Source organism: Saccostrea cucullata, unplaced genomic scaffold (assembly GCF_032062105.1).
Source record: "Saccostrea cucullata isolate Sc308-1 unplaced genomic scaffold, CSIRO_AGI_Scuc_v1 ctg3733, whole genome shotgun sequence".
NCBI classification, from domain to species: Eukaryota; Metazoa; Mollusca; class Bivalvia; order Ostreida; family Ostreidae; genus Saccostrea; species Saccostrea cuccullata.
Genome location: NW_026938050.1, coordinates 68,633 through 88,870, shown reverse-complemented (window position 1 = coordinate 88,870; position 20,238 = coordinate 68,633). Strand labels below are relative to the sequence as shown.

Below are 20,238 nucleotides of genomic sequence, written 5' to 3'. Positions count from 1 at the left end.
TTGTTTAAATGGAAGTTGGGCTTCATCGAAAATGATGCGTCTGTTAAATTTTCAGAGTCGCGTATGATTACAGTCCGATGAGCCAACCCTAAATAACTTCTAATTTTTGTATCTTTCAAATGCATTACAATTATCTTATGAGAAATCAGTTTAAAATCGATTTTGCTTATAGTATAAAGGCTAGATTTACATGAACCAAAGGTGCTATCTTGTTTTAAAATAAAGTTTCAGTAGAGTAATAACTCAATTAATGGTATTAATGTTCTATTTGATACGGGCACTCCTTGGTCTTCTAATACCAGAATTAATACCAGATCTAATACTCCATTGATCAGGTATCCTCGTATCTTAACAGTTTTCTCTATCGCAAAAACAAGGATAAATGAGTATGCAAACACTGAATATCCAAAAGAAATTTCTTATTTAAAATCAAAACATTAAAGGTACAGATTCACCTATTTATTCCGTATCTTTGATTTCATCTCGATCGGATCCACGCTCTGTGGAGGACGTACATGGAAAAACATTTATTTTAAATGTCCGGGAGATGTAGAACAACGCAATATTTTATGAAATAAGGTAAGTGTTATTTATTTTAAAGGGAAAAGGAGTGAATCCATTATTTCCGAAGGTTTAGAATCTAGCCAATAAATATAGAATGGTTATCTTCTGGTTACATTTTTGACATGGATAAGCGCCAGGACAGGAGTAAGCAAATGGTCACATTGTTTGTACTTTTCTTTTGCTGCAGTCAAGGTTGGTGTGCTTTGTTGAAACTTTTAAGTATTCTTAAATTCTATTTTGATATTTAAAGATCAATCTTTGTCTCTTTTGTTAGTGACATGTTTTAACAAGTATTTGTATAAGGTTAAGAAGATGCTTTCCTTCTTCTCTAATTTTTTGTAACATTTTTAATTATATGATTCAATTAAATATTTTAAAGCCAACTTTTATTTATGTAACCTTAACAAAAAAAGTAGCAACCTAACTAGGATAGTGAAAAGTTAGAATTACAATTTTTTAACTATGAACTTCATAAATCCACAAAGATAATTTCATATCAATGCAATAAATATTTTGACAGCCCAAATACCAGTCAAATTCTAATTATTATCCTATTATCCTCATACACTAAAACACTTCTTCTTATTCTCCCTCAATAAATAAAAAGTTTGTTAAATAGTGTCGTGTGTTGCCGCCTTTGTGATGTTAAATGATTAATTTAAAATTCTCAAAATCATAAATAACAGTGACTTGTTTCAGCAGAAACAAAATATAAAGATGAAAATTAAATAAATTTTGTGTATAGGACGATAATCCTCATTTCCAGGAATTACAACTTATACTTAACCGAAACATCATGAAAATGGTTCTGAAAACGCAAAAAAATATATTAGAAAAACTTAAAACCAAAAAAAAAAATGGTGAAGACGTGATGGAGGTAAACAAAAAAAACTTGAAAATGTCCGTCCTCTAAGGTTGTAGTTCAGAGAAGAGATAGAGTGACAAACGTTAACAATGGTGTGAATTAGAGAGCGCTGCCGAATTTGAAAGTTTATGTTTATTTCATAGGTTTTGCTTGTTTCGGTATAATAAACAATTCATTGCATGAATGTTTGGGAAACATGAAGACTTAATCAGCCAAGAAATATCATATTCCCCTCGGGCGAAGCCCTCGGGGAATATGATTATTCTTGGCTGAATAAGTCTTCATATTTCCCTCACTATCATGCAATAAATGTACATGTACATGTATAATATAAATTAGTTTAATGAACGTATTTTAATTTTAAAGAATAGAAATACCCACAACTATTTTTCTGATAAAAAGAAAAGTTTCTTGTATATTTGCATATTTTTCTTTTACAAATAATTACGTTGGGTTTTTTTACATTAAAAAATTGTAAAATTTATACGGGTCTAAATTTTCAATAAAGTTCAAGAGTAAAATTTCATCTTAAAATATAGTAGTATCTAAAGTTAACTATAGTATCTTTGTAAGGGAATTACAATTATTATAAAACCTGCATGTAAGCAATATTTAATTAAAATTTTGAAATAGTTATTTGTTATAGAGAACAATAAATATATTCACTATATATCTATCCGATGTTTACCCCTTTTTCCAGAAGATATCACCTACTGGAATTTTCGTTTAGATATCCCACAGCTGTGGCTTCATATAGGGTTTTGCATGAAAGTGAAGAATTTAAATAAAGTTATTTTCTATATGAAAGCTGTGTAGAATATTGATTATAATATATATACCAGTACAACATGGAATGAAAAGAATTTCCGTTTTTTCTTTTTTTTGGGGAGGGGGGATTCATCTTACTCGTTGAGTCTTCCCCCTCCCTTCATTCTTCACAACTCGTATGATAAAACGCATATATACATAACGAATGGTATTTAATATCAAAGTCCATAAAACAATAGAAAACAGGAGCAGAGCAAACACGAACCTAGTTAGAATAATCTAACTGTGTCTCGGTACAGGCCCTCACCACAGTTAGAATACGTCCCATATACTTGCATTGTAGCAAATCGGAGCGGATCCGCTCCGAAACGATTTTGAAGAATATAAAATGATTTGCACTGGGAATAACTACCAAAATAATCAAAACAAACCTTCTTGAGATTGCTTATGCCTTTTGTCCCAAAAAATAATACATATAAATACGAAAATCCAATTAATTTTCTCAACGTTTTTCTCTCGATTCAAATTACCGGCCATGTTTACATTCGGAACTGTCTAGATTGTTCCTATTAAATGCACTATGCGAGTTATCGCCCTTGTTTCTTTCTGCTACATTACGAATACACGGAACGAATTCTATCGTTAAACCGGGTCCGTAGGACAATATCATTTTAACGATAGAACATTTCAGAGGTGGCATGAGATATATCTTGATGTATATTTTTCTCTGGAGACACATTTCGTTTGCTCATACAATATACTAAGATATAATGTTTTTTAAATTGTGTATTTATTCTTTGCGTCCGATTTAAGACTTCAATATTTTAAACATTTGTAACTTACAAAATAAAAGTCCTTGTGAATAATGTTTATCTTTAGTTACAGTTTTAGCCGCCAATGAATATTGCCATGACGTCGGCAATGACGGGGAGCCCGTCTTCATTAGTCCCCCAGGTTCCGGAGCCACGGTGTCTGTCAGGGAAGACGCTCCCCCGGGGTTTGTGGTGTACACGGTGAACGCCACAGATACGGAGTATTACGAACTTGATACAGTCATTCCTGAGTTTGGACTCAGTGGAAACCAGATCCTAGTTACCGGAAATCTAGATTATGAAGCCACGAAAACGTACATTTTATATATTAGGTATGTATCATGAATGCGTAAAAAACTACAGCACAGATCGCATCCACAGATTAGACTGAAACGAAACAAGGGATAACTTCTCTTTAACTTATTTAATTTATAGTAACCTATAAACTATACGTTGTAAGCATGAACATCAATTTAATAATGTATTTTAAGTATTATGATATATACAGAGAAAACGAACAGTTTTCAAGTTCAAAAGTCAAGAAAACAATTCAAAATAGAAGCAGAGTAAATAAGGACCCCCAAAACATCAGAGGTGGGATCAGGTGCCATAGAGGAGTGAGCAATGTCTGCCAACCGGCACTCCCGCTGTGTTGTCCATGTCATGATCGGGAAATGACGGGCAATCAGTCGTCAATTCTGTGTGTGAATAATAGAGCTACAATAAGTATAAAAATAACAGTCAGCATTTTATTCAAAGATAAATTGTATTTACTGACAAGGTAATTGTATCGACCATAGAACTTACTGCTAATATTTTTGTTTCATAAACTTCTTTTTCAATAATTTACCACGTTTAATAAATTGCACATACGTAGAGCATACTATTGCGTTTTGAATCAACTAAGAGATATGAATTTCGTATACAGGTGATGAAGATATATTGCTTCATAAGTAGTTGACGATTCAAAGTCATCAAGTTTAAGATAGAGCTTGGTTGTTGGATTACTATTAAATCTTTTTCAAGTGAAGTACCCAAATATAAAGCAGATGTGTCAGACTCTGTTGTATCTTTTCTTTCAAGTACACCGGAATATCCGGTTTAGTCGTATCATTGTAAACCATATTTTTAAGGCCAAAAACAAAAATACAACCCACGTAATTATAAAATCTGATAAAATTAATTTCACAAAGCATTTAAATCTAAAGAATATAAACATCTTATTTTTCATCTTCATTTTAGTGCATACGAATGTGTGTATGCTCGTCCAGTGAAGAATAATATCACGATCAACATTGAGCCTGTTAATGAATTCTTCCCAAGATTCACCAGGGAGGTTCTATATAAGGATATCAACGAAAACGAGGTGCAAGGTATGTATAAGATGATATGGATTGACAATGTACAATAACTGTCCATTGAATTCATAGACGGGTGCTGTAATATCTATCATAATGACCACAATAGCACAAAGACATTGGTATACAGACTATGATTTGATTTTGACAATATTTTTATATGTAATAACACATAAATAAATTTTGGCGGCGACTGCCAACATATATTTAAGCATTGAATTCATATTTTGGGATGTCTTTGGTCCTATGACACACCTGGCCGTGCCGACAAATTGAATACCGCGCGTTAGGTGTGTTATACGACCGAAGACATCCCAAAATATGAATTCAATGCTTATATTTACATTCTTTAATTTTTCCTCTTCATAATTGTTTATTTCGGTAATCTTTGATGTGAATTTAGCGCCCTTCAAAACCGGTGTGCTTTATAGACGTAAGAGCCGTTTGTGACGTCGTGAAGTTAAATAACACAAACGAACATTGCGAGGAAAAAAAGTAACTAGTTAATTTTAAATGCATATTTGTTGTATTTTTACATTAATTCAACAGAGTTAATTTTTTAAAATTAAATTGTGTCAAACAATTAAATTTTGGTGTGCATTAAGTATTGAAAATGCATATAGTTCCTACTGTGTATTCTTACGTGCGTTGACAAGGTTTCGCGTGTGTTATAGAGATTTGAACGTCATGGATTTCTAATGGATCTCATAAAGAAAATTACACTGAATGTAAATGTAACGCTGGTATACAGACCATGATTTAGTTGAGATACCACAGTTTAAAACATTTCATACTTTTAACTAACGTTGCATATGTAAAAACAAAATGAATATGCAAAACCACAAGGCGTAGTCTAATGTAAGAAAAAACTTCATAAAATCATCAAAAAATAAAAATATTGAAAATATATTAATTTTACGTGACATACGTTATATTTTCTTTATTTAACACACATACGTACATTAATATTTATACGTACACTTGTATTTAAGACCAAAAATATCTTATATTTACAAAATTCAAATTGATAAATAAATTTATGATCAAATAAGTATAAATACCTCATTTATTCTGCGCTGTCCAGTCAGACGTTGCACTAAATATAAAGAGTGCCAAGAATAGATATATTCTATTGTCTTTTTCAGTTAATGAAGTGTTCTGATCATAAACATTTAATCTCTCTTCAAACTGATGGTTGATATTACAATGACTTGTTAAAATTTCCAAATTACTTCTTCAAGTTAAAATTCTACAGCGATAAATATACGATATTTCTTACTTAAATACAATCCACTATAAAAAAACTTTCTATACAAAATACGAAGTCTTGATTTAAATATTGTTGACAAAGACGTAAGAAATGCCAGTGAAGAACTTAATAATTTTAGAAGTGACCTTGAAGTGATAAAGTGATATATAAGGTTAATAACAGTTTGATTTTAAAAAAAGGGAGTTACACGTGTATTGTTTGTGACGTTTAAAATAAGATATTATACATTTATTTTTTGCAGATTATGACGTGACGGACCTTACTGATCTCATATGTACTGATCTGGATCAAGGTCCCAACCCGGGGTGTTCTCTAACCATTCAAGGTGGCGACGATCCCATCCAAAAGTTTAAACTTTACGGAAGCCGAATCCAGACAACGAACGCTGCAGTTGACTATGAGTTGTTATCAGGGCAGGATTTCTTATATTCACTTACTGTGATCGGTGTGGATAATCCCAAAACAGATTCCAGTAAGACTGGAACTGCTAGGGTGTTTGTAGACATCAACCCCATAAATGATAACGGTCCTACATTCCTCGCTCCAAGTTATTATGCACAGGTAAAAGGAAGATGTCTATTGTTACAGGTATTCAAAATAAAAGTGTCCATGATATTGTCACACACTAGGAGAAGTAACGATACATTTGCATGTAGGTTCAGTGTTAAAATACATGCATATTAGTTTACAGGTTGCAATTAAGAAATAAACAACAATGTTAAAAAGTTCTCTGGAAAATGAACTTTAAGTTGGTCACGTGATCAAATCCTGTGAAGGCCGAAGGGCTTCTCAGTAGATTTGAACACGTGTAAACTAAAAGTTCATTTCCCAGTGAACTTTTTAACATTGTAGTTTATTACTTTTATTTTCGTTTAAGACGAATAGATTTTAAATAAACTGCATTTATTATACGAACGGGCCGCCGTACTGCTATGATGTAACGCGCAATGACATAGAAGTTGTTTGGTCTTGAAATTCACCTCGCTCCAACATTTGAATTTTAACATTCATGTTTATCAGTCCTGTTCAGGAAATATGTATCTGTATATAGTGAAAGAACAATGGTCGCTGCTGAGAATAATCTACTCCATATGTTCTTAAAATATTTAAAGTCAAAAGCAGTGGTACCGCCTGTTTTAGTTTAAATGACTCCAAAAGAACTTTGGATTAAAAAGATAAGTGCGGTTTTAGGCTAATTATAGTTTTCAAAACATTATTCACATGGAAAGAAGATTTATTGTACATCTCGTGATTGAAAAATATCCATATCGTTTAACATTTTATCTTATCATCGTTTTTAACTTAGAAATTTTCCAAAACAAGAAATACAAAGACAAAATATAACCTCTGACCCAAAAATAAGATACACATATGACACAGAACTGAACATATTTCTCTTCAATAGGTTAATCTTAGAAAGAAATTTGCAAATGTAAATATATTTTATCTGAGTACATTTGATCTGAAGGTACATGTACATTTTGAATGTTCTGATTAAAGAGTTAGGGACGTCTTTGCGCTTCTTTAAACATTTCAAATTTTTCTTGAATCACTAAGCTAATATAAATGAAACCTGTTCCAAAGTGCAATTTAGGCAAATGGTATTCAAGTTTGTTAATATTGTTAACATGAGAATTTATCCCTATTTCAAGAGAAGATAAGAATTGCATATTAAGAAATGAAATCATCTCTTAAACGACATGTAAGGTATCAAAACAACCAAGGAAACAACAAGAAAAATCTTTTTTTTCTGATCGGGATCGCAATCAGAGGCAATCTCGGGAAATACATAGATCTTCAAATCATGACATAGAAAAAATCCTTCAAACTCTTCCTTTGGAGAACAAATAGTATTGTTAATATGGAAGCATCCTGGGAAAGTTAAGAATCCGATTCGTTCAAATCATCATTTCATCAACTGTTTAATATCAAACTGATTTTCCTTTTCCTTTAATTGCAAAATTACCCAGGGGAGCATTTTAGGTTAAGGACCTCTTTGTATGCAAATGTTACTTATTTTATATCGTAAGGAGATACCATATAGTCTGTCACATCTTTGTGTCAGATTCTCTTCTTCCAGTCAGTTTAAAATTGGCACGTTTCCTTTCTCTTGAAAATGGGTAGAGTATAAGAATAAATTAAGGAAATGCAAACAACACATTGCAAGAAATGTTTTGGTTTTAGAAAATTAAAACCGCAAATTAATCAAAATCAATCATAGAAAACGTATCACCTTTCAAAATTTTGCAACCATTTCAGAGATGAAATCGTAATTGTTGAAATCATAGACATTTGTTTCATTCATAAAAGTAATGAATTATTATATGCATTGGTCATCTGAAAACTTTGTTTGTGGAAAGAAAAGTCTGAGTTACAAACAATGCGTCTTACCTGTTACTGAAAATATTTTTGAGTTTCTCATTAACAATATTTGTGGTAAAATTAGAAACCCAGTCCTCCAACAATCATTCAATATCATACTTTTGCTCTGAATCTGTATTTTAAAGGAGCCAAATTTATTTTAAAACTTCGGATATCTTACTAGGAAAGCAAAATAATTTGATGACAAATTTAAAGCAAGACAAAATGACAAACGTATTAACAAAACTTTTTCTTTGTCAACTTTCCATACTTAACTGACAGTAGAACAGCACGACTTGTAGTCGTGTATACAAGTCGTAATTTTCATGTGATATTTTTATACAATTTTCTATTCTTCTCTGAAGATCCAAACTGCTTTCTAGATATTTTACTGAAATAAAAATTCATTCTTTAAAGACGTTTTTATTTAAAAACAATTGTAATTAAAGGTAAAGGAATTTTTTTCACTTTTCAAAAGTTCCCTAATGTTCAGATTTTAAAATTTGCAATAAAAATTTTTTGGCTACATTAACTTGTTATTGTAAATGTTTGTAATTTCCTTTCAACCGGCAAAGAATTTAAATTTTCAATGCATTGAGGCATACACAAATTCAAATATCTTCAAGTGATTTCAAATATAAATCTTGATAAGTGCGTGCATATGCGTGTAATATTCGAGAAATGTAAAAGGTTCTATCTATTCAACAGATACCGGAGAATGCCGTAGCGGGTACGTGGGTTTTAAACTCATCTGCTGACGACAATGATCTCGGCCTCCACGGGACCCTGACATTCACCATTACAGGTATCGTAAGATTTGACAAATTTTATTCACAAATGATAAACCGATATTTCATTTTTTTCTGATGAATATGAAATGAACAGTGAAGATCAAAAGTACATTAACTATACAAAATAGAAGCAGAGCTACAGTGTAACACGGAATTCCATCAGGTGCCATGGAGGAGAGAGCATCCATTGCCGACTTGTCATACCTGCCGTGTACAAGCGTTCCTTGTCATGATCGGGAAATAATGAAAGAAATCTGTCGTTTATTCAATGTATAAATAATGGACTAACAATTAGTATGAGAAACGTCAGTCAGCATCTGACTCAATGATAAATTGTATTTGCTGACAAGGTCATTGTATCGACCATAGATCTTACGAAATGATGACTTTAATCGTAACTATTGTTATTTTAGTTTCGTCAACTTGTTTTTCAATAGTTGACCTTGTTTTAGACATTGTTCATACATAGAACAAGCTCTTGCGTATCGAGTCAATTGAGATATATAAACTCCGAATGCATTTGATGAAGAAACATTGCTGCACAAGAGAGGCAAGTTGACGATTGAAAATTTAAATCATCAGGTGTATCAAATATGGAGCTTGGTTGTAACCATTTGCGTCTTTTTCATGTTAAATATCCAAGCATTAAACAGATGTGTGAGACTCTGTGGTATCTTTTATCTCAAGCTCTCCGGGATATATCGAATTAACATAGGAATTCAAATACAGTATTCATTATAAATTGTCAATACCTAATACGATATCATTGTTTTCATATGCTATCTTTAGTGTTTGCCTTGAAAATTCTTAGATATTTTATGAGATTAGATCATTTATCTGTAGCTGGAAATGAGGACAACAAATTTTACATAAACCCAAAATCAGGTGAAATATCCACACTAGCCCCCCTTGATTTTGAATCTAAATCAACTTACCAGCTCACGATCAGAGTCACTGATGGAGGTGGAAGATATCACCAAGTTATAGCCACTATTTACGTCATTAACGTGAATGACATCACTCCAGAGTGTTCAGCGAATCAGAACGTTGTCGAAGTAGACGAATCCACTCTCCCTGGGAAAATTGTAAGAAAAATATATATCAAAAGCACAGTGTGAATTTATGTCAGGGTGCCTAGCAATCTTTATGATAATTGAAAGACATCAAGGATGTAAGTCTACAATTACAACAAATACCCAATTAAATTAGTAAAGGAAGAAATTTGGTAAAATCGTTTTTTTTTATTATTGTTGATAACATCTCTCTGTCTCTCTCTGAAGCTACTTATCACGCTAGTACATTCAAGCAGGGATTTGTTTTTAATATTTATTCCATTAATTCAATTATTTTATTATTGATCTAGCTTATGATGTTAACCTGCACTGATTTGGACGGAGCAACCTCCTTGACATATAACCTGCAAGATGACCTAGATGGAACATTTTCTCTCAATCCATCAGGAGTAATTACCTTGGTAAAAGGTAAAGTAAAATCTTTGTTTGAGTTTCTTAGATATCAAAAATATGTATATTCAAGACAGACAGGAAGAAACCCTAATTGGTACATGTACTACTTTAAGATGTTTGTTTCAATCTTGACGTTATTCAACGCTTATTGTAATTTTTGTTGGGATTTAACTTTTGTGGTTTTCGAGCTTTCATGAGACACAGGAATTCATTTCCACAAAAACTTATTATTCCTTCTTATTTCTACACCTACACAGATAAAGATCCATACTGACGCCATCGTATTAAATCAAGATTGGAATAGCCATACGAATTCTTTATTAAACAATAACCTTTTCAACGAAAGAAAATTTAAATTTCAGTACCTAGACCGTTATTTGTAAAATGATAAAAAAATAGTGATTATTTTATGAATAGCGACAAATTGTTTATAATTTCAATATTGCAGGACTGGACTACGACCTTGGTATAAGATCATATCGTCTGACAGTTATTGTGTCTGATGGTCTTAACAATCTACCAGTTCAGAGACATGTCATTGTAAAACCTAATAATGAATTCGCACCGGAAGTTCCACCTGCCACCACGATCCAAGTCGCTGAAAACGAGGTCATCGGAAGTGTGTTGTATACTGTCACAGCAACAGACGCAGACGTCTCTCGAAATAATCTGAACCCTTTCTCATTCTTTATCACAGGTGGTAAGAACATTTTCCATTTAAAGAAAGAAATAACTTATATGGATTTTTAAAAGCATATTTTTTTGTTTATAGAGGTTGCCCCTTTGTAATTGTATTATCTCATTATTTGTTATCCAGTCAACAATAACGGCGGGGACCTATTTTGGATTGACTCAAATAATGGTAATATTGTGTTAGTGAGGAATCTAGACTTTGAAAATGAACAGAGATACATCATAAATTATGTTGTTGAAGACGATGGAAATCGAAGAGTAAGAAAACTCATTTTATATGTTAAAAGTAACAAATAATTTATTAGAAATATTTTCAATTCAATGTAGTGCTACCATTTAAAAACAATTTCTTATTATCTTAAAAAAAACTTCTTATCAAACCATTTTTCTTATCATATAAAATAAAATGAATAATATGAATATACACTGCATGAGACTTTAAATTATAAATGTTGTAAAAGATGATAATAAATATATTCTTTGCTCAGAGTACAAGCACATTGACAGTATCGGTGCTGAATGTTAACGACAACATACCTAAATGCACGCCTGATGCCATCAATATTAACATTCATGAAAATACAGGTTATTTCATATATTTCAACAATCTTCTTTTTGACTATTTCGTAAATGAAAGATATTTTTGAAATATCACTTAATTCAAGAAAAAATAGGATATTGAATTATTCGAAGTCTTAAAATTATTAACATATAATTATTGTATATAAATACCTTTGGATGTGCTTAGTTGCAGTAGTGCTTTAGTAACCTGGTATGTTTCATTTTATTTTGTTCTTTAGTCACATCCGTCTCTTCTCTGTACGAATTACTTTGTACTGACGACGACAGGGATTCTCTTCAATATGACGTCATTTATCGGCGACCTAATGAGGCTGTATTTGACGTCACTTCCTCGGGAAAACTTTTGCTTGACAGTGAGTCTAAAGAAAATTATAATTCAACATATTCATTACGTTTATTTCTTAAAAATTGGTTAACATGCAAGGACAGATTACCTATAAAGCTTTTCATTTTTTTCTTGACATCTATATTTGATATATTTAAAGAGTTAAACATGTTTTGTTATTTTAGATATTTTTATAATTCTGTTAGCTGTTAAATGTTAATTAAATTGATAACAATTTCTATTGAAGAAGCATTGGACTTTGAGACAAGAGACTTTTATGAGATTAAAATCGGCGTGACTGACGGTCTGTCTACCGCTACAGTCAGCATTGCAGTGAACGTCCAGGATGTCAACGAAGGTGCCCCGGAGTTCACTAGTTCAGGTTGTTGTTTCAACTGTTGTTCACAAGCTCGGATCTATTGCTTTAGAATATTTACAAGCTCCGATGTGTGATATGCATAGCAGTTCCCTATCTCAATACTCGGTGTTTGAATTCTATAGGTATATATAACGGTACTCTACCTGAGAATTCACAGAAGGGTGCATTCATCGCCCAGGTGTCGGCTACAGACGTGGACATCAGTGTTATTACCTTTACATTCAGAGACAATTATCAGAATTTTATATTGGACCCGTACAGAGGGGAGATTTTCCTGAAGGGTCTGTTAGACAGGGAGATGACTCCATTGTACACGTTATTAGTCCTGGCTTCAGATGGAACGCTTACATCCACCGCTACCGTATATGTCAACGTAGAAGACGTGAACGAACCCCCCAAATTTGTTAGAAATGCTTACAGGTAGCAATAAAGACATTTCTCAAAGCTTCCATGGAAAACTATATGATTATTTTCTTGTTCAAAGCTATGTTGTGTAGGAAAGATATATTTTTTGAAGGATTCATATGTAACTTCACAACAAATCTTTCAATCTATAGCAGGAAATAGACGTTGAGGGCATGTTAACTCTTTTATTTATATAATTTTATGCTAGCTGCTGAAACACTTTTTAAAGATTGATAAATGATCATATCTTCAACTCAATCATTAAAATTGTAGGTTTACAAACGATGAAGGTTCTCCAAAATCCACCACAGTTGGACAGGTGTCTGCAAATGACATTGATAAAGAGGGTAAATATAGCCAGATAAGATACGCCATAGAATCTGGAAACATCCATTCCCATTTCACCATTGACTCCAACGATGGAATGATATCCGTAGCAGAACCTACAGACTTTGAGGAGACTTCTGTGATTGAACTCGTTGTTTCCGTGACAGACATGGGTGATCCTCCTTTATCTGACAAGTGTACAGTAACCGTTACCATTGTGGATGTGAACGACAATCCCCCTACATTTCAGGTGTCTTCCCGGTCCATCTCTGTGTCGGAATCAGCTGCAAAAGGGACACTGTTAACACAGATATCAGCCACAGACTCAGACTCTCCACTTAACAACAATAACAGGTTCTCTTTCAGTCAATTGTCTGTCACGCCTTTTCGTGTACATTCATCTACCGGAATTGTAACTGTTGAGGGAGCCCTTGATCGTGAGACAGAAGACAGGTACATGCAAAATTCTGAAATATTGTTACTTTAAAAATGTAATAAAAACTTGTGTATGCTTTATTTCTGAAGTCTTCTGTTTTTCAAATGTAAACTTTATACAATTAGTCTGCAGCGTGCTAGGCGTTTGTTTAGTTTTACTGGTATTTGGTTTTCAAACATTTGTATGTTCTTAGATCGAACAACATTTAAGTATGTCAATCTATTGGCATAAAAATTGATGCCACAGGATTTTCAAGATTATTGTTTGCAGTTATTCGTTTTTAAAAAAATACACCAAGAACTTATTTTAGATTGACTTTTCAAAAGGGAAGACTCGCTCCTACGCTTGATCTTACCTCTAGTGTTTCTAAGAGCACACCATTTGTCCTGATCATCATTTATGTTTTGAACAGGATTGATGAGATCATTCATCCTTCGTAATATCTACCTCTAAATTACAAATGATAAAAGAAAGATTTTCAAAATTGCATGCAAAAGATTTAATTGTTGTGAGTGTTTGTGAAAGGTTCCCCATTTTAAACATATTTGATAAGATTAATAACATGTTATCTTGATTTAGTTTACCAACAGCTAAATGAATCAATTACTTGACATTATTTTCTTCAAGATGATTATATCTTTTGAGGGAAATTTTGGAAATGTCATCAACTAATACCGAAAGAATATAAGCATTCTGCAGATGTAGTAATGAATAATGGGAGGTAAGAACATTATTAAACGTTTATTTTTTCCATTTTGATTTTTAGATATAAAATGGAAATCCTTGCTACTGATGCTGGAAGTCCATCGCAAACAGCAACCTTAATTCTGAATGTACACGTTGAAGATATCAACGATAATACCCCCAGGATAGTTGGCAATTATGACACAATTGTATCAGAAGATACACCTGTACAACACGTCGTGTACAAGGTAACTGCAGAAGATGAAGACTTGGGAGAGTACAGTCGACTCCTATACTCCATTGAATCCGGAAATTATAATTCTCACTTCAAAATAGAACCATACAGCGGCTTCCTGCAGGTGGCATCAAAACTTGACCGTGAAACAAGGTCCCTCTATCATTTGGTTATACAAGTATCAGACCACGGATTGCCACCCAAATATTCCACATCAACTGCCACAATCACAATATCAGATATAAATGACAATTCACCAACTTTTACAAAGGCCTCACAAGAATACTTTGTAGATGAGAACGTTCCTTTCTATACAAGAATCGGACGATTGGAAGCCGAAGACAAGGATGAGGGAATAAATGCACAGTTGACATTCCAAATCAGCGCCTTTTTACAAGGAACATCCGGAAGTTTCCTTATCAACGAAACATCCGGAGAACTGTTTACAAACATGGCACTGGATCGTGAAGCAGAATCTTTCTACCAGCTCAAAATTTCAGTTTTAGACGGCGGAAACCCAGCTCTATCATCTGAATTTACGATTAATATATACGTTAATGATTTAAATGATAATTACCCAATTTTCCGTAATACCTTTTACTCCAAAACTATTTCCGAATCTACAGCAGTTGGAACAAAAATTGTGACGACAGCTGCAGTCGATGTTGATCTCGGTTTCTTTTCAGAACTTACGTACGAGCTAGACCTGAGTTCTCCTGAAGGTCTCGAAGCTGACTTTTACTTTCTTGTTCATCCCATATTTGGAGACGTAATTCTAAAACGCTCGCTTGACTTTGAAACCCACGATGTCTTATCAATGATAGTCGTGGCAATGGATGGAGATTCACCACCGAAAACAGCAACAGCGAATGTCACGATTTACATCACTGATGTCAATGACAATGCTCCAGAATTTTCCCCGATTTTCTACAACACAGAAGCCCCGGTTTCTGAGACCTGTGATTTTGTTCTTGCGAGATTAAGGGCTACGGATAAAGATGAAACAAACAATGCAGAACTCTTCTATGTTTTGGACCCTGCATATGAACAATCCCCATTTACTGTAAACACAGATACAGGTAACATTCTCAACTTAAGAATTTCTTTCTTACTCTTGTAAAAGATACACCCTAGGTAAATGTAAAGATGCTTTCATCTATTGAATTACAGGAGAAGTCAGGGCCAGAAACGATCTCAACAGCTCTCAGTACATCATCAGAATTAATGCCCAAGATAACGGTGATCCAAGACTGACGTCACTAGTGAGTGCTACAGTTAGGATAGACACTTTTCAACCGAAAGTTAACGTCTTTACTTTTACGTTACTTCTCAACAAAGACGAATATCTGAAACAAGAGGCTGATTTCCTGTTAGAGGTTATGCTGTCAATAAAATCTACCTACCCAACACCCTATGTAAGGCGATGGTGCCTATATGATATGAAAACGTAAGTATCATCAGTAGTTAGTTCTTCATATGTAATTGTGAACAGGAATTTCCCGATACAACAAAAGAGATTTTTAAATACACTTTTACTCTTATAAATGACATATAAAATTATATTTAGTAGTTTAAGTGAAAAAAAAATGTTTGATATTGTTCATTTTGATGAGACATTTCCTATCCAAAAGTGCCTTTCAATATATAGTTAAAGTGAAAAAAATGTTTGATATTGTTCATTTTGATGAGACATTTCCTATCCAAAAGTGCCTTTGAATGTATATACTTTTGGTCAATTCTGTGTGTTTGGTGGTCTCTTTGTTTTAAGTTTTGTTAATTTTGGTAATCATTACATGAACGCACAGAATGGATGTGCTATTAAGCTGAAGTTCAATGTTCTATTTAACATTTCATATAAAAGAAGAATTTTCTCAGTTTCATTCATAATTGATAAACTTAAATGTTTTATTTTACTATTTATAGAAATTTGCGTAAGCCTTGAAATTGAATATTTAAGGGATCACTGTCTAGTGTTCCAGGGTATCAACGATAGTGGGAAACATGGGATAACTTGTATAACGGGTGGAGCCCCTTATGCTTATATTATCCCATGCTTCCCACTGTCGTTTATGTCCCTGGAATACTAAAATAACTAGACAGTGATTCCTTATATTTACATTTCATTGTGAAATAAATTAAGATTTTGATTTAAAAATATAGACATAGATTTAAATTATATGAGAACTCCCATGCCAATTTCAATAGTCCTCGTCCACTGACGTCAAACACAAAGTACAAAACATGCATATTTGGCCTCCTTTGCGTAAGACACAGAGACAGATGCACACGAGATTTGCATGCATATTAGGCTCCCATAGCTCCTGACCTATCGATCTGCCTAATTTACATTCTGGTAGAATTATCAAGAAATCAACTCCTATAACTTTCAAACATCAGAGAAAAAATCAGAAATGGAAATATTTTGTCATAGTGTTTTTTATCTGTTAATATTTCCATTCCTAATTTTTCTCTCTATGATAACTCTTTGAAAGTTAGCGGAGTTAATTTCTTGATAATTTTACTGGAATACAATTATAAATCAGGCAGGTCAATGGGTCAGGAGCTAAGGAGGCCTAATATGCATGCAAATCTCGTGCACATCTGTCTCTAAGTCTGACGCTAAGGAGGCCAAATATGCATGAAAATATCGTGCGGCTGCCGTTGTGTTTGACGTCAGTGGACGAAGACTATTGAAATTGGGATGGGAATCCTCGTAAAATTCAAATCTATGTCTGCATTTGTAAAGTCTAAATCTACAATTTTATTTCACAATGACATGGAAATATAGTTTTGTCTAGTTGAAGGTTTAATATATTTTTTATATCTATTTAGAATTAAAATGTTACAAAATATATACATGTTGATGTCCCTGGCATATATACTAACTAGACAGTGATTCCTTAAACAAAAGGCTGTTAAACTTGATACTGGATTTATAACCTTTTTGTTCCTGCAAACTAAGGAAGTACATCTAGTGAATCCATTTTTGTACAATTTTTTCAATGTGAAAAAGTTTTCACAACAAAGATTTGTTTTCATATATAAAATGAAAATGTTACAAAATATATAGAACAATGAGAAATAAAACAAAATATTGCTTAACTTAATACTGTATTTAAAGCTTTTTGTTTAAGGTTACATTAAGATATTTTTGTACTATTTATTTCAATTAAGTTTATCACAACAAAGCGTTGTTTTCATTATATGAATTTGTGAAAATAAGAGAATAAAACTACCTAAGTATATCTATTCAGAAGCTGTATGAGTTTGCATTCAAACGTAGGTTTACTTATTTATTTCATGAACTATTACATAAACATTGTGATATTACATAAACATTGTGATTTCCATTGTACACCTGAAATAAGTGACGATTGAAACGTTTTATTTTTTAGGGATTAATAAGGACAAATGGGGTAAATTTTCTGTGAAGGCCATAGATGAGTATTTTGTACCTGACAAAATGATAGAAGACACGAAAGTGATACCTGTTACTAAATCCAAAAGTAGCAACGTCAACCCACTAGCAATTGCCTTACCCCTTCTATTTTTAGCATTAATTGCGGCGGCTGTTCTATTTTTAGTTGCATGGAAGGGTAAATGGTGTAGACAAAGGTGTGTTCTATTTTTCGTGGAAAAATAATTTCTGAAAGAAGGAAAACTTGTCCAACGAGTAAAGTTTACTAGACTATATAAATAAAAGATCTCGTAATAATTATAAGTATATTTTGCCAATTACGGGATATAATTATTTAAGTAAATGTATATATATACTTGTATGTTGAAAAGGGCTAATATTCTGTTTGCAGAGACAAAAAGAAAAAGGAAAATAAGAATTCTGAAATGACACCTTCTTCACCAAACACACCACGTATTGTTTCACCAACTGGAATCAAAATCAATCCTGAAAATGGTAAACAGGGCATTGCAAGTTTAAAAATTTCAAAAAAAGTTTAAGACGTGAATGCATGAGATCTACTGTGAAATTACTAATTTTCGTGGGGGATTAATTATCATTTGAATATATATCTCACAAAATGTAAATTTTCTAAACTACCAAAAAGTTGATCACTCAAATCCCCACGAACCAGATGAAGCATGTTGATTTTACAGTAAATTCAATTTTTTTTTTTTAATTTAAAATTTATTTTTACTGTAGTTGGTAAGAGTGATGGAAGTGGTCCGTTAATTAACCTTCCCGCAGGAGAAAATGCTGCTTTTGTTAACACTGAGGAAAGTTACAATGAAGATCAATCCCCTGCACCACAGTCATTGTCTGGACATTACGACAAAACAGGAGTTGATCCAGGTCTGTCTAATCTCTGCATCTATTCAGATAAAGATACTAAACGAATTCCTTACAAATAATTTAATTTGGTAATAAAACCACGTGTATATCTAATTGTTTTTCTACTTTCTATACCATAAAAATAATGTATAATCTTGCCAAATACCAAATACAGCTATTTCACCCCCTGTTATTTTTGCAAACAATGTTAACGTGTTTTAAATTCGCCCATTCATTGTTCGTTAAAGAAATTATAATGTTTTCCTTAAATTCTCCCGGTTAAAAATCCACCCACTGGTGAAAGTGGCGACGATAAAAAAAAAGGGGGGGGGTTCCTTATGTATACAGTGTAATTTTAGATTTGACAAGAAATGTGAATGTAACTTGACAATTTGTTTTATATTAAAATGAAATCATGTAGTTTTCACCCATATAGCAATGCTTCTATGATCTAGCTTCTTTGTGCTTATAGTAACTGGCTGGGTCTATGTTGAGAGTTCAAAAACCAAAGAACGACGATGGATAAAATTCCCGGACAAAGACCCGCTCTTCAAGAATCTCCAATCCTCTCACTTATAAATAAACGGATTATTGGAATGATGCACAAGTGCCATGCTTATAAATGATTATTTATACACAGTTTATGTACACATACATGCAGAATGAGATGAAGATCAATGACGATTTGAATTCTAGGAGAAATCTAGCTTTGAAGGACAATGTTACAAAGCGCTTTTTTGTCTAAAAAATAAAAAAGGCTAGTAAATGTTTAAATTTAGTATCTTTGCATTTTATTTAAGGCCCAGGACAATTTTGTAATAAAAGAAATTGTCACACTTCTCTTATTAAAGGTGCAGATAGATAAAAATTCTCTTTTTACACAAGGAGCTGATATTATTGATTAATAATCTTGTAAATTGTCAAGATACCACAACCGACGTACCTAGAGTCATATATTAAGTGATATGAGCACTTTGAGGGCAGACTGAGATATTTGAGATTTTTGAATATCTTTTATCTAAAGATATTAATTTCTTTACAAATAATGTTTGAATACAGTACATGCGCATGCCTTAAGTTTCCCTACAAAACCAGGGCCCCTTGATCGCAAGTCAACGCTTTAGTATGGACCTCGAACCGTATCGGCGTGTTGCAACCACTATTGAAATAACGACCACTATTGAAATAATTATATCAATAGTGGTCGGGAGTGCATTTCAATAACAAACATAGGTAATAACCACTATTGAAATACAACCACTATTGAAATAATTATATCAATAATGGTTGCGAATGCATTTCAATAACAAACATACTAATAACCACTATTGAAATACAACCACTATTGAAATTATTATATCAATAGTGGTTGAGAGTGCATTTCAATAACAAACATAGTTAGTAACCACCATTGAAAAGCAACACAATTTTATATCAACAGTTGTTAAATTATTTTGAAATTAAACATAGGTAATAACCACAATTGAAATACGACCACTATTGGAATAATTATTTCAATAGTGGGTGAGAGTGCATTTCAATTACGTTAACAAAAAAAGATAGTAACCACTATTGAAATACGACTACTATGAATATAATCATTTCAATAGTGGGTAAGATTCATTTCAA

At 32.7% G+C, this 20,238-nt stretch overlaps 1 protein-coding gene across 1 annotated transcript; it reads left to right on the top strand.

Moving 5' to 3' along the window:
• Nucleotides 1-451: 451 nt before the first annotated feature.
• LOC134249325 (protocadherin Fat 4-like) lies at nt 452-19,401 on the top strand. The gene is made up of 21 exons (XM_062731682.1): nt 452-756; nt 3,077-3,341; nt 4,252-4,382; nt 5,879-6,198; nt 8,707-8,803; nt 9,633-9,874; nt 10,153-10,270; nt 10,704-10,955; nt 11,073-11,206; nt 11,437-11,533; nt 11,749-11,883; nt 12,103-12,237; nt 12,357-12,654; nt 12,913-13,419; nt 14,169-15,400; nt 15,492-15,768; nt 16,245-16,252; nt 17,717-17,936; nt 18,131-18,234; nt 18,481-18,630; nt 19,082-19,401. The coding sequence occupies exons 1-21, from the start codon at nt 687-689 to the stop codon at nt 19,186-19,188; spliced, it is 4,899 nt and encodes a 1,632-aa protein (XP_062587666.1). The 5' UTR covers nt 452-686; the 3' UTR covers nt 19,189-19,401.
• Nucleotides 19,402-20,238: the final 837 nt, after the last annotated feature.

Excerpts from the sequence above, each read along its gene's own strand:
- LOC134249325 (XM_062731682.1), top strand. The coding sequence starts at position 687 with ATGGATAAGCGCCAGGACAGGAGTAAGCAAATGGTCACATTGTTTGTA. Across the intron at positions 15,401-15,491 it reads TACTGTAAACACAGATACAG|GAGAAGTCAGGGCCAGAAAC; the intron begins GTAACATTCTCA and ends ATTGAATTACAG. Across the intron at positions 18,631-19,081 it reads CAAAACAGGAGTTGATCCAG|TAACTGGCTGGGTCTATGTT; the intron begins GTCTGTCTAATC and ends TTGTGCTTATAG.